Source organism: Artemia franciscana, unplaced genomic scaffold (assembly GCF_032884065.1).
Source record: "Artemia franciscana unplaced genomic scaffold, ASM3288406v1 Scaffold_364, whole genome shotgun sequence".
NCBI lineage: Eukaryota > Metazoa > Arthropoda > Branchiopoda > Anostraca > Artemiidae > Artemia > Artemia franciscana.
In genome coordinates, this window is record NW_027064236.1 from 233,965 (window position 1) to 252,532 (window position 18,568).

At 36.0% G+C, this 18,568-nt stretch overlaps 1 protein-coding gene across 1 annotated transcript in view; it reads right to left on the minus strand.

The window, feature by feature from the left end:
* LOC136043187 (uncharacterized) overlaps window positions 1-18,568 on the minus strand; it is a 105,191-nt gene that overhangs the window by 27,105 nt on the left and 59,518 nt on the right. Inside the window, exons 4-5 of the mRNA XM_065728122.1 lie at window positions 4,084-4,292; window positions 558-744 (exon numbers count right to left, since the gene is read on the minus strand). Coding sequence (XP_065584194.1) covers window positions 558-744; window positions 4,084-4,292 — 396 coding nt within the window. The remainder of the gene's footprint in view (window positions 1-557; window positions 745-4,083; window positions 4,293-18,568) is intronic.

The following is an 18,568-nucleotide window of genomic DNA, read 5'->3' on the forward strand; positions in this document are numbered from 1 at the left end:
AGTAATTTTTGTTCGTTTTAAGTTTCAACTTTGCTATTTACTTTCATCAGATTTATTTTAAATTAGTAATGCTATAAATACAATAATATCTGTAAGAGCCTTTACTTGCGGAATATTTTGGAACCCCTACAATCTTCAAGAAAAAAATTGCTTTCTGATAAGCCAAGAGGATGTGTACGACCGCATACAGGGCTAACAACGAAAGGATACGGTCCAGTGAATCTTTAATGGACCTTGTCCGTCAACTTGTAACAGTAACTGACAGACTGCTCTAGTCCCCTCTTCCTTTCTACTCTGATGAATCTATTATTGCCGTTTTACCTCATTCAAAAACAGAAGAAAAGATAAAGTAGAGAAATTGAGTGAGAGAGAGAGAGAGAGAGAGAGAGAGAGAGAGAGAGAGAGAGAGAGAGAGAGAGAGAGAGAGAGAGAGAGAGAGAGAGAGAGAGAGAGAGAGAGAGAGAGAGAGAGAGAGAGAGAGAAAGAGAGAGAGAGAGAGAGAAAGAGAGAGGGAAAGAGAGAGAGAAAGAGAGACACAGAGAAAAAAAAAAACTTACCAGTATGAAAGCCTGTGACAACAAAGCTAAACATGGATTTGATATCTGTAACGCTAATTGATATTTTAATTGATAGATTTCTTGTAAATATTTCTTCGAATGCATCCATTTTTACTGTGGATGACGTTAAATACTTCCCACAGATTCTCCGTTCTATTTGGTGCTCGGTGTGGTTTGTTCCGGATATCTTTAAAAATAATAAATAAGTAAAACATATAAGGTATTTGCAATGAAAATACACTTTAACTAGTAATTTAAAAAAATATTTATCACAATCATGATTTCACATAGTCCAAAATTTTAGATTAGGACCATCCATGTAAGCCATTTTTCATTTGCCATCATCAGGGAGTGTCATAGCAATTTACTTCTTGTCAAGATGTGCAAGCCATAGACCGCTTAGCAGCCTATGTACAATTGTATTTCTGTTCATTCCTGTCTAAAAATTGCAAATTTCACTTTATATTCTACTTACACGACTTAACAAAAATCAACATAGTTTTGTACCGAAACTAAAACACATGCCTTATTGTCACACTTTTGAAAGACAATGAAAATAAAACATATTGCTGGTATTTTCCCAAAGAACGGTTTTTTAACTAAAAATGAATTTACAAAATTAAACTGCGCAGCTGAATAATATGACTTCATCCTGGCAAACTGCCAAAAAATAACATGGTTATGTACCTGAACTGAAAATCATACCTAGTTATCATATTTGTGAAGCACAACAAAACATATCGTTTTTCCATATGACAGTATTTAGGTTCAATTATTACTTAAAAAATTAGTTTTTAAACTCACAGTTTAAAACGGCAGCTTAATAAACTCTCGGCAGCTTAATAAAGTGACTTTATCCTGGCAAATTCCCTAACAACAACCTTAGGTATTTTTTGAAACAGGTGTATTTAGTCCCCCCCCCCAACCATGCCACACATTCTCTCCAATCATACATATTGAAGCAAAATATTTATAAGTAACGATTTTAATGACGATGATGATAAATGTGTGAGTATGATGCACCCCATTCAAATCTCCAGGGTTAGGTTAATAAGCCTTCAACATTCCTAGCCATATTATCCATTCTTTCATTGTTTCCACAGAAAGTAGGATATAACTATCTTTTTCGTACAGCTTTTTATCTGAGATACGATCAGTCGAACGGGTGCCTAAGGTTCTCAGTAGATAATTCCTATGGAAAACATTTAATAAGTCCATTATTGATTCTACTGATAAGCATGGATTAGTAAGTTCACTAAACTGCCTTTTAGTCCTATTTTATTTGTATTTCGTTTTATTACTGTCTATCCTCCTGTTTTTTCTTATTCACAGTTTATTAGTTTTATTATTTACTCATTAATTTTGTGACAACAGGGTATTTGATACGATATATGCATAAATAAACAATAAAAGAACATCCTTTTCCTATAGTTGAGAATGATTGGAAGTTGAAGCGTTCTGTTCTTGTAGGGTAATCTGAGATGTAAATACCATGTTGTACATCAATGGACTATTTGGAGTACTTGCTTCACACTTTGGTTAACTAGGACACAATACTCAAACCATATTCAAATTCAGGTCGTGCCACAAATCTTAAGGAAAGAGTTGTTGAATGAAACCAACGCTCGATCAACCCAAGAGTCTGAAAGGATTTGGCTACAACTTCATTCGTAAGCGGAAATAAACATGAATTAGTTAAATCACATATTTTACTTTTGAAAAGGATGAAATTTCCTCACGTATCCTAGTTTTACTAACCATGGTTAAGAGTATGTCTATCATTTGGGTGTTTCATATCTTCTGTGAAAAATAAATGCCTCTGCTAGTGCGACCGGTGGATAAAAACATATTTAAAGTTATTTCTCAGTTTTTAACCAAATTACAAAACTAGCACGAGGAATCTTCTTTTAATATATGTGCATGGGAAAAAATTGTGTTGTTTCCATAGAAAATTCTCAATACATGGTTTGACTAGCCTACTAGTAGGGCGCAAATGCTCCACGAGATCGTAAGATGCACACTTGGTCGAACAGCCACCTGTTCAGCACCCCCATCTAGAAAATTTAGCACCAGAAGATGGCTGGCTATGTAAAATCACCCTCTTTTATATTTTAGAAGCCTCTGGAACTTTTCACATTCCTTAAAGTGATATTTTATTTTAATTTTTTCTTTGTTCTTTGTGAGTGCTTGTATCCCTTATTAAAAAAAAGCCACCTGCTTTTCCTTTGGCCTCAGACGGATGGCTGAAAAGCACAATCGTTTGACATTCTGTCATCCTTCATCCTCAAAACTAGGCCTAGCCATATAAACCTTTATTTCATTATAAAGCTAGAAACTGGGATCAAACCACTTTTTTCTTAAAGTTTATTGCTTGATATACAGTCAGTCAAACGGGTATAAACTGCCCTTAGGTGATTCCTCTAGAAATGTTTAAATCATCTTTCTCAGACTTTCAAAGCTTCCACATCCCAAAATCATAATTGGCCATTGTCATTACCGTTGCTCCAAACTCTTTAATCTTAGTTCGTAGACTTACCATCCCATTCCTCCAAAACCTTTTCAAGTGCAAGAAAAAAACACATTGACTGTTTTAATTTTTCTGTCTTCACTGCATCCATCATCTTTACTAGTGATACTATCCAGGTAATGAGAAAGGGCCAGATCTTAGACCCTTTAACTCTCAATCACTTCTATTGTTTTTCGAGCCTCACGGTAATTTTCACTCAGCTCATCCCCATCTCTGTTATTTTAGATCCACCCCCAACCCAAAAAATAGTCCCTGCTTGCATACTTGCTGATACTAAAAAATTCTGGAAATTGAATTAAACACAATAACATAGCTATTTTTCACTATTTTAGGATATGTTTCACAAAACAAAGTTACTCGTACTTTTTTTGGAAGGGCCACAAGTTTATCATACTTTTTTGGGAAGGCTGAAAAATTTATCAAATATACACTTTAAGAACGAAGTACTTCCACAAGTAAACACGATTAGGACTATCTTTAATTGCAATAGCCCGCTACATCCCACTAAAAGAAATATAGATGAACTAAATTACTTTCGAGACAATACTGGCTACGCTAAGATTCACGTCATATTTCAGCAGAATTTTCTAATGAATTAATTAATTAGTTCTTGAACGGATAAAACTTTGAGCAATTAAGTTTTCATATTTGAATATGTAGAATCGTGCCAACTACAATTCTTTCGGCACTGAAAAGCAGGAAAATGTTCAAGTGTGGGGGGGTGGTGGTGAAATTTTTGTACAATCTCATATATATAGGATACAATTCTCCTGTTTTTGTATTTCTCTTTCAAGATGTGTCTCCCTTCCTCAAAATAAATTGTCTATTAAAATGGACTAATATAATAATTTACTAGACACGATTTTTTGGATACGCCTTTCTGGATACGCCTGCTTTGGTAAGAAGCTCTAAATGGAACTAGTTTTGTGGAGAATCAAACAAGATATTATGTTATTTACAACTGCTTAAGCCTGACCTCGTTCATTTAGATTTTCTTACCTCAATAAATTCCCTGCAAGATTTCTCCGTATCCAGAGAAAGGTCTTCAATTCCAAAATGCATCCCAGATATTTTGTTGATGTCGTAACTCAAATGAAACTCACAAGTTGACAAATTAGGTGTCTGAAACGGAGAGTGTCCCCGCTTCTTTCGTCGTCTGTGTTTGGAGTCAGAAGAATTTGTTTGTAAATCCAGGGTTTTAAAGTCTTCTGTAAATATCATTAGTAGATACGTTTAGACAGAATTATATAACGAAAAGAGAAATCACCAATGCAACAGCACAAACACATCAAAAGAGACAGAAGGAGAAAAAGAAGACTGTTTTCCTAAATTAGTGATTAATATAGACCAGCACTTGAATGAGGCCTTAACCCTACTCATCCATACAATCACATAGGTCAAACAGCATAGCCATACACAACAGAAAATAGAACATCAAAACATAGTTCACTTGCATTTTGTAATAGGCCTACGGTGAATTGATATTATACATACTCCGCGGCTAAAATGCTTGTGATGCTTCAAGCTTAAACTTCTAATTTTGTAAGATTTTCTAAGGTATATTTCTACGCTTAAATCTCGGGTCTAAGTTAAGCTGGGTTTTCGTTAGCAGGTTCACTGTTCCTTTGAATGTGAACTCAGGCTAGCAGCTCACTAATATTAGAACCAAATTCATTTCAGGTTGGAACTGCATCTTGATAACACCTGTTCCTATTGGGAGCTAATATTTAACAAATTTGATTAAATTTTGGAGTAATTTGATAGTATCTTGTTCTATCTAAGATTCAGCAGCAATTGTTGGTTTTTAGCAATAACATGTGCTCAATTCTTATGATTTTACATTTGGGAAAGGAGGGAGAATGCAAGCAATACATCGGAAGATGTTCGTTCTATATTTTCTTCTATACATTACTGACTTGCGTCGTGATAGCATCACAATGCCATCTATGCTACTTAGTCTATTCTCGAGAGTACCAAAATTACCAATCGGCACTTTCATTATAGATACCATTACATTTCATGGGTAACAAATTGGGTTCACGCCCACACCCTATATCGAAAGAGGCCCAATACAGGTAACAAAGATTCAACGTTAGTTTTCCTGTAACACCTTGGTGCTTCTATGACGGATAATTCATAAAATGCAGGAGGGATGTTCTACAAAGTTAATCCTCGGACTCTTTTTAATTTGGCTTGGAGTTACTGTATTTCGTCAGATTTTGTATATAATATGCTTTTTGTAAATCCTTATTTCCTTAGTAAATCCTTATTGAGCCGTTCAAATGCTAAACTGATATAGTCCATAAAGTAAACAATAGGGACATTTCATTATTAGCTTCGGATACAAAAGGATACTTGATCACGGAAACAAATTTGAAACCGCGCAGTTTTACGGTTAGTAAGCCTCTAAGGTGTGCACAGTAGGCAGCTATAACTCAGTGAACGACGAGAAATTTGTAGAAATTGGTCATATCTGAAGAATAAACGACCAACAGTATCTGGTGTTACCCAAGATAATTCTAATGCTAATTTCAGAAACCAAAATAAAAATATTTTTATTCTATTTATACCTTTTTTTTTATAGTGGATTCAAAATTTTATCAAACATGTGAGCCTCATCTTAGTTTTAACAAAACAAAAATTTTATTATTATCTTACCTTTTTTCTTTTATTTCTGCCCTCCTTGTGTTATTTGTCCTGTGGTTTTACTTTAGGATTTTAACAACGACACTTTATTTCAACATTATTTTAACTACTATATTGAAATATATCGCAATATTTCAATATTTTACAGTTGCACTTATTTTAAGCCTGTTTTGAGTTTATCTAATTCTGTCGGGTGGCCCCTTACTAAGAGTGGCTACATAATATCAATTTTTTTTTGCGCCTACGTTAAATTACCAGATTCTCCTCTACTCAGTTTGCATTTTTTTTCTTTAAATTAAGTTCAATCTTCCGATATTCTGTTTTTTGGGTGATTCCTGAAAAGAATAAAGTTTTAATTAATTGTTTTTATTATTATTATTAGTAACCCAAGCAAATCAATACCCTAAGGAAGACAAGATATTTTATCTAACTACAGTAGCTGTTAAACTACGGCTATGAAACTTTTTGGAAATATCTGCAGCACAAAGCAAGGTCTAGTAAGGTGTTAGCAAAATTTTCTCCATCACTCTCCTCATAGGGCTTAAAAGATTCTAAAGATAAGTCTGTGCTAGTTTTTTTTTTGCGCGTGTGTGTTTTTTTTTTTAGTTTGGCTGTCTCCTTTTCTTGTTCTATACCCTATAAGGAGAGAAGGATTTATTTATTAAACAGATAATAAACAAAAAAATGGTCACTACCTCCCCTAAAAAGCAAACCTTGTCCGAGGGGGAGAAAACAAAATACATAAAATAAAAGAACACTAAGCCACTGACACCACTAATACCACCACATTCAACTATAAATATGAAAAATAACAACATCATTACTTTACTTTTCCTCTGGAAACTACATATCATCATAAACACCACAATAAATAAAATAAACGAATGAATCAAAACTAATTATCTAAAAAAAGCAGTTCCTTAATGGTTTTTCGAAATATAACTGGGTCTCAAATACTCCTTATATTATTCGTCAAGTTATTCCATTTCCGTGTACCTCTATAAAAAACAGAAAAACATGAACGGGAAGAAATGCCCCTAGATACACTTAAATCAACAATATTCCTTGTATCGTGTGAATGTACAAAAGACCTAGCGCATAATCAATCACTAAAACAGCGTGGTCGAATATCCTGCAGTAATCCAAAAATAAACCACAATACATAAAATTCACGGAGGCTCGCAGTTGACAAAATTTTCAAAGTTGAATATAATTCCTTAACAGATCGACGAGGGCGAATCCCTGCTAAAAGCCCAACTGCGTGATTTTGTAGAACTCTTATTGGTTTAACGATAGATGGAAAAGCGGAGAGCCAAATATTTGAACAATAAAATATATACGGGTGTATAAGAGAAAAATAAAGATGGTGGAGAACAGATTTAGGAAAAAATATTTGAGTTTCTTCATCATACCTAGATTTCTTGCCAGAATTATACTAGTTAAAGTTATAATCCCGAGGTATTTAAAAGAAACAGTCCGTTTTATAACTCCATTAGACGTATTTATTTCCTTCATCCATGGGTAAAAATCCGGCGGTCGTGAGAAAATGACAAAATTAGACTTGCTTATATTTATCCTTAGTTTATTTACCCTCAACCACAGCACAATTTTATCAACTGATTCCCTCATTTAATTCTCAAGCAGCTGCGCTGTCTTAGCTCTAGTAATTACTGTTGTGTCATCAGCAAAAATCAAAACTGTTTCATTAGTGGGGTTAACCGTTAGTTCATTCATTCTGTAGCAAACATTATTTAGAGAGTTTGGTAAATCATCTATAAACATCAAGAATAATATAGGACCAAGAACTGATCCTTGCGGAACGCCTACTTCAACCACTTTTTCTCCTGAAGAAGAATCATTTAGTTGAACATACTGATAACGATTACTTAAAAAACTTCTTAAAAAATCGACACTTTTCCTCTCAGACAATACACCTCACACTTTTTAAGAAGAAGTTCATGGTCCACCATGTCGAAAGCATTAATCAGATCTAAAAATACTGCACCTACTTTAAAACCTTTATCTAATGCCACATTGATAATAGTTGTCAAATAAATCATTGCCTGTTCCGTTGTTCTTTTTCTACGGAACCCAAATTGTGTCTCTACCAGTAACTTATGATCCTCCAAAAAACTCATCATTCTGGTACTAAAACACTTCTTTAAAACGCGGGAAAGTGTGGTTAATATACTTATCGGTCTGTAATTTCCTGGGTCAGTTTTAATACCATCCTTATGTATTGGGGTTACACGTCCACTTTAAAACAACCTGGAAATTTCCCTTGATGAAAACACTTGTTAATTAATTCACATTAATTAATACTACGTCATGAACGACGTCTGAACTACGTCAGAATCTAAGCGTTTTTTGTCAAACATCAGAAAATTTAACTCATGTTTCCAAATGACGTCGTTTGGTGCCCAAATCGAAAACCAAGATCAGTCTATGCCTACTTTCAAAGTAAAAGGGCAAATTTATCATGGAGCAGGGTCCCTTCTACCATTCTCAGGCGAGAATCATAAATTTTTACAACTGTACTTCATCAGTGATAGAAATTCTGAATTGAATGCACGTTGCGAAATTTCTCTCGACGTTGAAAGGACTATCGTTTCCCAATTGCAACATCTTTTCTACAAAAATAATAATTTAGTGCGTCTGTTCAAAACAGCCATCGATTTGATGCCTACTGATACGCATAAAATTGTTATTTTTCGCTGACGAAACGCCTACTGGCCAACATGTGCGTAGATACAATGCTCCAACTATCGACGAAGTGGCAATCGTTATGGTCGGTGATCAGTTTTTACCTCGAGATATTATTCTTCATAAGCGAGACGCTCAGTTGGTAAGAATTGCTGAAACTCATCGATGCTACGATGCTCTACAATATCCTATCATTTTTTTGGGATGCTATTGCGTAGGTTCGTCTCTATGGTCGTCCAGATTTTTTTGTTACATTTACATGTAATCAATCTTGGGACGAGATATGGCAGCTTTTACTTCGGCGGTTCATAGACATGACATTACGGCCCGTGTCTTCCGGCAAAAGTTGAAATCACCGATAAACTACATAGTAAAACTTAAAGTGTTTGGGTTAGTGCGATGCTGGATGTACTCAGTGGAATGGCAGAAACGAGGATTGCCACACGCACATATTTTAATCTGGCTACATGATAAAATTACTTCTAATGAAATTGACGATGTGATTTCCGCTGAAATTCCTGATGAAAATGTCGATAAGGGATTATATGATATTGTTGTAAAAAATATGATACATGGATCTTGCGGTGCACTGAATGAAAAATCACCATGCATGGCCAAAAGAAGGTGCACAAAGCAATATCCTCGACTTTTTGTACCCAACACATTACTGGCAATGATGGTTACCCACAATATAGAAGAAGATCTACTGAAGATGGCGGTAAAACAGCAATAATAAAGAATCATAACGGTACCACCATCGAAGTAGATAATCAGTGGGTTGCTCCTTATTCACCTTTATTGTCAAAAACATTTAATGCACACATAAACATTGAATACAGTAACTCCGTAAGGGCAATCAAATACATATGTAAATACGTCACCAAAGGCAGTGACAATGAAATCGTACAATATCAGGCTGGAAGATACATTAGCAGTAATGAAGCTAATGGCGAATTCTTTCATTTCCGATACATGAACGAATTCCAGCTGTTGTTCACTTAGCGGTAAATTTACAGAATAGACAACGTGTTTATTTTTCGGAATCCAACGTGCGACAAAGAGCCCTGAATCCACCGGATACAACGTTAACTGCTTTCTTTTCGTTATTTCAAAATGATACTTTTGCAAAAAAACTGCTGTATACTGAAGTGCCTTCGTATTACACGTGGAATGCTAAAAATAAAGTATTTGAACGTCGAAAACAGGGTAAGTCAGTCGACGGCCAACCTACCATCTTCAAAGATACCACGATAGGAAGACTCTACACCATTCACCCCAATCAACATGAATGCTTCTTTCTCCGCCTGCTTTTGATGAATGTACCCGATCCGACGTCCTTTGAGTATTTGAGAACTGTAAACGATATTATATATGACACTAACCGTAGTGCATGCAAAGCTCTGGATTTATTGAAGAATGACCAACACTGGGATAACTGCATCAATGACGCGTGCGAAACGTCAACTCCAAGTCAAATTCGTCCATTGTTTGGAATCATACAAACAACTTGCTCTCCTTCAGCTCCTATAGAGTTATGGGAAAAATATAAATCGGAAATGGCTGAGGAAATACTCCATCGAAAACGGCTAGAGACGTCAGATATGACTTTTGATTTTACATCAGAAATTTATAACTACACTTTAGTTATTATTGAAGATTTGTGCGTATGCATGGCAAACAAACCTCTTCAGGGTTTGGGAATGCCTTCACCTAATCGTAACGCTGCTGTTTCAACATGTGTAGAATTGGATCGTGAACAAAGTTACAGCACGAGTGATCTATTGTCGTATGTACAAAATAACATTTCTAAGTTAACGTCTGAGAAAAAGGACATTTATGATAAGATAATGCATTGTGTCGATAAAAACGTTGAATAAATCTTCTTTTTGGATGCGTCAGGAGGTACTGGTAAAACATTCGTGATAAAATTGATTCTGGCATCAATTCGATCAAAAAATGACAAATAGCGTTGACAATTGCGTCGTCCGGACTAGCCGCAACGTTGCTGCCTGGTGGAAGAACTGCTCATTCCGCTTTGAAATTGCCTCCGAATTTTCATTCTACAGAAACTCCCACGTGCAATATTTCCAAATCATCTGGGATGGGCAAAGTATTTCAGGGATGCAAACTTATTATTTGGGACGAGTGCACAATGGCACACAAAAAATCACTCGAGGCTCTGGATCAATCGTTGAGAGATTTGCGAGGAAAATCGAAACCCTTTGGCAGCACATTAATATTGCTTGCGGGAGATTTCATGCAAGCATTACCTATAATACCTAGATAAACCCCTGCAGACGAAATGGATGCTTGCCTGAAAAATTCTAATTTATGGTCACACGTAAAGACATTAAAATTAACTACAAATATGCGTGTCCGATTGCAAAACGATGACTCTGGTCAAACATTTTACAACTGCCTGCTGAATTCTGTAATTTAGTGACGTCCAAAAATGAATTGGTTGAAAAAGTATTTCCGAATATTCTAACCAATTATAAAAATCATAAATGGCTAAAAGAACGAGCGATTCTGGCAGCCAAGAATAAAGACGTCCACGAAATCAACAATATTGTTTTGACCAAGATTCGAGACCAGGCAGTCCTTTACAAGTCAGTCGACACAGTTCTGGAACCAAATGAGGCGGTTAATTATACATCTGAATTTTTAAATTCCCTGGATCTCCTAGGGTTTCCACCACATTTGCTACAACTAAAAATAGGCGTACCAATAATATTGTTACGAAATATCAACCCACCTAAGCTTTGCAATGGGACGCGACTTGCCGTAAAAAAATTAACAATGGCAAACGTAATAGAGGCAACAATCTTGAAAGGGCCTTTTGAGGGTGAGGCTGTTCTTATTCCTCGCATTCCCATGATTCCAACGGATCTGCCTTTTCAATTTAAAAGATTGCAATTCCCAATTCGATTAGCATTTGCAATCACCATCAACAAAGCTCAAGGGTAATCATTAGAAAAATGCGGTATAGATCTTAATACAGATTGTTTTTCCCATGGAAAATTGTACGTTGCATGTTCGAGGGTCGGTAAACCTGACTTTCTATTTATATGCACTGACAATGGCACAGCGAAGAATGTTGTATATTCGCAAGTTTTACGTAGTTAATTTGTATTGTATATGTATATCTATCCATCTATCTATCTATCTATATAAAAATAAGTTGTATGTATGAATGTTAGTTTGTCTGTAAAAAGAGCGTTTGCATATGACGTCATTATAAGTATATAAGGCTACGTATACGCACAGACAATGGGACAGCCAAGAATGTTGTATATTCGCAAGTTTTACGGAGTTAAAACATATATATATATATATATATATATATTTATATTCACAGGTGGGACACAGTTACGCAACTACAATGGCGCGTAACTAATATGGCGCGCAAAGACTTACGCGCGCGGGGGGGCGCGTAGCACCCCCAGCAACTAGGTGTTGGGGTGGCACGAAGCGCCACCCCAACAGCTAGTCTATATATATATAAAAATAAGTTGTTTGTTTGTGTGTTGACTGACATCATGCATGTTTGTCGACTGACGTCATTATGAGGATTAAGCATTATTCCGTCATGAAGTTGTTTGTCGACTGACGTCATGTTTGTTATGACGAGGCTTTGTATATGACGTCATTATAAGTATATAAGAAGGCCTTTCAAAGAGAAATTTTTTAATTGTAAATAACAGAAGAACCTACAATTGCAACAGCCAAGGAAGCTGCTCAAAGAGTCTATGGCAAAAGGCTTGCGGCTAATAGAGAAAGTTTGAAAAGAACAGCGTGAAAACAGGCTTGTGGCTAATAGAGAAAGTATGAAAAGAAAGCGTGCCGAGGAACCACAACAACAGCGTGAAAACAGGCTTGCGTCTCAAAGAGAAATCACCAAAAGAAAGCGTGCCGAGGAATCAGAAAGGACCGGGACACAGGGAATATAAATGACGACCGGGACAAAGGGACACAACTACAGCGGGGACGCCGGGGGCACAGGGGGGATATATAAATGAAGACGGGGACTCAGGGAATGTTCGATTAGCAATCACTATCAACAAAGCTCAAGGACAATCATTAGAATAATGAGGTATGAATCTGAATACGAATTGTTTTTCCCATGGACAATTATATGTTGCATGTTCAAGAGTCGGTAAACTTGACAATCTATTGCCACCCCAACAGCTAGTAATCCATATATATAAAAAAAGTTGTTTGTGTACTAACGTCGTGTTTGTCGACTGTTGACTGACGTCAGGTCATCAATGCCTACCAGATTTTGGTTGAAAAAACAAAGTTTCAGCGATATGTATTTCATAGTGACGAAAGACAAGCCAAGGTAAAACAAACCAGGACACCGGGACACAAATGACGACCGGGACACAAATGACGACCGGGACACAGGGAATATAAGTGACGACCGGGACACTCAAAGAGAAATTACAGACCGAGACACCGGGACACAAATGACGACCAGGACACAGGGAATATAAATGACGACCTGAACACAGGGACACAACTACAACGGGGACGCCGGAAGGGAACAGGAGGGGTATATAAATGACGACGGGGATGCAGGGAACATTCGATTAGCAATCACCATCAACAAAGCTCAAGGGCAATCATTATAAAAATGCGGTATAGATCTGAATACGGATCTTTTTTCCATGGACAATTATACGTTGCAAGTTCAAGAGTCGGTAAACCTGACAATCTATTTATATGCACAGACAATGGGACAGCGAAGGATGTTGTATATTCGCAAGTTTTACGTAGTTAAAAACATATATATATATCTATATTCACAGGTGTGAAACAGGGACACAACTACAATGGCACGTAATTAATATGGCGCATAACGACTTACGCGCGCGGGGGGCTTGGGGGAGGCACGAAGCGCCCCCACCAACTAGGTGTTGGTGTGACCCATAAATAATTTGTTTAATTTCATCAACTGTTACAATTCTAAGATGAAGAGATACATCAATCGGGTCCCTCAGTAAGGATTCATACGTCGGATCATTAATATCAGGCACAATTGACATTGCTAGATTTGGACCAATATTTGAAAAATAACTCTGAAATTCATTGCATATATCATCTTCCAAATTTAAAGTCTCATCCTTCGCACTAATTAATTTTACGGGAACACTATTTGTTTTTAAATCAATCATTATTTTTATTAATCCCCAAGTTTTTTTTTCAGGGCATCCTTCCACCTCCTTAAACTTCTTTTCAAAATATCTCTTATTTTCATATCTTAAAATGGTATTCAGCTTATTTTGATAAGCTTTATATAACACCTTATTTTCTTGTGTTTGGTTAGTTATTTGAGACTCAAACAATTTATCTCTAACATTTATTTGCTTCAATATCACTGGACTGATCCAAGGTTTTTTACTTGATTTTTTTTCTATTAGATGTTTTCAATGTAACAACTTGACTAATCTGTAATTTTTCATAAAATAAAGAAAACCTCGAATTAGCATCCTGAATATCCCTTAGTACTTCATACCAATCAACATTTTCGATATCATTTTTCAATTTTATCAGAGCAGTTTGGTGGATTTCTGGAATACATCTTGATCTTTTGGCTCCATAGGCTTTAGAAACACTGCTGGTTCTCATGCTCTGACTAAGATTTTAGTCTGTTTTTTAAAGGTGGGATCCCTTTTGCGGAATTTTCACGCCTTTTCAGTAGGAAAGGAACAAACGCGAGAGAAACTGAAGTTGGAAAAAATGTGTCCGGCCTCTAATTTGGCCCTTTGAAGAATACCTATGTGTCCTACTAGTCTAGCAAAGAACATTTTCAAGTTTAGAGAATACGATGCTCTGAAGGGTGGATGGAGTAGAGGAAAAATCTCAGAAATTCCTTCCTGTGTGTAAAATTTGGCTTTTTTTCCTGAAAGGATCATTCACCCAGCTTAGAATTATTCTGATTTACCAAACGTTAATTTCACCACTTCTAAAATTAATAGTATGTGTTCTTAATAAAGATGAAATATGGGAAAATCATGACATATTGAGGTAAAATGTTGTTTAACAGAAAGTTTGAAGTTGACTTATCTTGTTTTGTTTTTGCAATATGTAAAACAAAGGTTTTGGGGTTAATAGTTTTCGGATGTTTTGTTTATTTTTTGTTTATAAACAATCTGTGTTTATAATTAGGCTAAGTTATACAAAAATGGTGACCCAACACAAACTTAAAATCTGGCATTTCCAACAGTTTTGAAGAAATCTGATATATCTGATATATCTGACATATGTGCTTTTTTATATGGAAAGGTGCAATAAATCTCATATATCTATCTGACATATGTTTTTTTTTTATATGGAAAGGTGCAATAAAGACAAATAACCTAGAATAGACTTATTCTTTTGCAAGGGTTTAGATCAAGGTCCTCCTAAACCGGCTCTGCAGTTTTTGTCCTATTTCTAGCCAAAGTATGAGGATTTTGTGTGAAAAAGGCTACATTGTGGAAAAACCAAATAAGAGGAAAACAGGAGAAATTTGGATGCAAAAACAAAACGGACTAAAGGTAAACTCATTAATAGCATTAAAAAATAAGATAGTGTGTAATGTTATAAATGAATAAATTAATCCTAAAACTAGCGGAAATGCAAATGAATAATCAAAACAAACAGAAAATACAACAAACAGAACTAGTGTTGCCACCCTTTAAACCTTATATGGGTTTAGATTTACCACTGCTCCCTCACCCAAGTCCATACAAAAACTTCTCAAAAACTCCTGAAAGTTTCAAGACAATCTCCAAATCCATTCTAGAAATACTCTATTCTATTAACTTAGGTACAAGGAGTGTCTTTTAATTCACATCAAACTTCCCCATGAAAAGATTCTAGTCACACAGGGCCTTAAAATGCCCAAATGTTAACATAGATTTGAGACCAAATGTGTTTATGGCCTTCCCAGAGCCTCCTCAAAGCAAATATTTTAGATCAAAATGCCTCTCTAGCTCCGAAGAAAGTCTCTGAAAGATTCAATTGAATATCCCAAACTGTTACCAAGACATTGAAAATTTATTATTTTACAAACCTGGCAACATATAGGGTCTTTTGAACTGAATTCTTTTGAAACTGAATAGGGTCTTTTAATTATGAGTAAGTTGTGAGTCCCAAAGCGGGTTATAGAGCAAAAACGCTTGTGTTGACAAGAGACGAAATATATTTAACCGGTCAACCTAACACATTATTTTATTCTGCCTTCCTCCAGCCCCTTCAACTTCCATCTTGAAAACTGCCAAGAAGTTACAATTTCCATCCCTGAGCCGTTCCAGAGAGGCTGTAGATTTGGCATCTTCATAACATGGATGTGTTTTGTGTCTTTTGATTTAGCTCTATTCTTTCTTACAAGTAATAATCCAAAGCTTTATTCCCCTACCCTTTCCTCAAACACTTGAAAGTTAGTACTCAAATTCGTTTCCGAGATATTGCCGATACGCTATTCTGAAATTATATTTTGATATTATATTTGACATATATATTAGACCTTTCGATATTTCCGAACAAAACAGCTATCTCATAACTTTAATCCAATACCGCCGGAGTTATTGGGGGCTAAGTAGTAGAAAAAGGCAAAGGAGGAAGACTGGTTGCCCTTTAATCACCATTGGCGCTTAAAAAGAGCACTAGATCCTTCAGTTTCAAATCGAACAAACCCACCCCTCCAAGTTTCTACGACAACAGTTTCCGTACAAAGCGGATGAAAAAAAAGTTCTTGGTCCTTTGGCCTTTTGTCAGGGCCTGTTTTGGGAGTGAACCAGGTTTTCCCTCTTCTTAATTGATATCCTCTCAGTCCAAGGAATCAAAGACTTAAGTACCAAGCCAATCGGAAATAAATTCTACTTTTTATGGGGCCCAAATTCAGTTTAAAAGTTGGGGAAGGACACTTGAAATACTATTTTTTACATCTGGTTCCTTTGGGCCCAATAACAAAATTTTCCAATTTCATTTTCGTTTATGTAATTTAACAATGTCTTCATTATTGTTAGCTATATGAGCACTTTCTCCTTAGTTCACCCTCTCCCCCTCAAAAACTATTCGTTGAGAAAGAAGATTACTGGTTTTACCTATTGACCTTATGCAAAAGAAGCGAACCCTTCCTTGTCAGAGTTCATTAAAAAAAGAAGGGAAAAAACTTTGTATTTGATTCAAGCTGACGCAAATACATCGGAATTAATTAGAGAAAATCAATAAGATTAAATGAATGATAGTCCCTAGGCTAAAGACCCGTTTGTAATATTCGATTAAAAAACAGGTTTTACCACCAAACTCAAGAGCAATTTCAGCCATAAAAGAATTAGTCTGTATAAGATGTCAAACATAAAACTAAATGAAATCCCCCAAAAGGTTAAATTCATGATTTGTTTAAATTGGAAGATTTCATTAGCGATTTTATTTTTAGTTTATTTGAAATGAACATATTTTTAGAACGAAAAGAGCATTGATGAAAATTAAATGCATGTTAGGTTAGTAAAATAGTATTTGTTTTTACTAACATTCAGAAAAAAACATGTTTTTTCATCTGAAAGTAAGGAGCAACATTAAAAATTCACACGGACAGAAATTATCCCGCATATGAAGCTGTTGCCCCCCCCCTTCTCAATACTGCACTCCTCACGCTAAAGTTCTTAGCACTGTTAAAAACGCTTCCTATTCTAGTTAAACGGCTCCAGGAGTCGTTCTTAAAAAAAAAAAAAAAACTTTAGTGGAATGAGCAAGGTATTGCGGAAGGGACAACCCCTTCACACACGGAATAATTTCTGTTCATTTTGAATTTTAATGTTGCTCTTTATTTTCAGCTGTAAAAACTTGTATTTTCTATTGAATTTCTGATCTTTTTTTCAAATAATAATGGTAAATCTGAATTAACCTCTATGAAAAGTTACCTCTCCTCACGGGAATCTCCTCCGTGTAAAATTCCTTCCATTTGAAATACATCCAGCCCCTGTGAAATTCCTTCCGGACAATTCCGTTCTCGTTCGAAATTTCCACCCTCTGTAAAAAATTTTGGGGACCAATCAGCCAGAAAAAATTCTTCTTAGCATACTTGATTTTGAAAAGACTTTAATTTCTGATCGTTTTCAGATCACTCTGGAAATACCCCTTCCGGGGAAATTTTTCCCGAGAAATCCGAACCCACTAAACATTTCCACCAGGAAATTCAGCAGGAACATCTCCAAATACAAAATTGAGTTTGTTAAGAGAAAGTATAACAAATAAAATAATTTCGCATGGGAATTCTGTCAAATCCCTCCAGTGTAAAATCTCCCATTAAAGGAATACACACCGAAGATTCCCTCCGACGAAAAAACACTTTAATGGAAACCTACTTAAAGAACAAGCCCTCCCCCACTTTCCCCCCAAAAAGTCAGTATTCTTCCCGATAACAAATAATATACGTAGCCAATGGGCAAGTTACAGCCCGCCGTGCAAAAAGTGAGGTAAAAAAGTAAGTAATGATAAAAAAAAAACTTCCGATCAGAGTGCCATAGCAACCAATTCCAGGCCCTAGCAACTAACAGGTGTTATAGATTATTGGTTTATTATGTACCTGTTTGTTACGTAACAATTATTTGTTTACATATGTGAATTTATTTAGAATGACGTCATTTTGCGTATCAACGACACTTGGTTTGATAGAGCTTACGAGCCACTAATCAAGTAAGGTACCCCCAAATTTAAATGAGGATGACGTATTGGGGCACATGTGGGTGTTAGATAGTGAATGCACAATTATTCCGCGCATCAGAATGCTTCGGAAATCATTATTCAGACACTCAATGAGGAAGGAACTCCGCCTGTTTGTGGTGCACAATACGTGTATCGCAGCAGCCAGTCCCAAGCCTGGACAAAGGAAGAGGGTCGGGCAACAGACTTGCAATCCGTTCCCGGGAGCCATGAGGGAACCTGGGGTAAAACTTTCCTGTAGCTGAAACGTTAAAGAAGAGCCTCGGATACAAACCTCTATTGACGACGACGAGCGCTTGCTTCCGTACATGTTTTTTGAAAGCGAATAATTGCCTAAAATTTGGATTCTGGAATGTTTGCACAGTGTCACAACTATCGAAGACTGAACATATACTTCATGAGATGAGAAAATACCATTAGA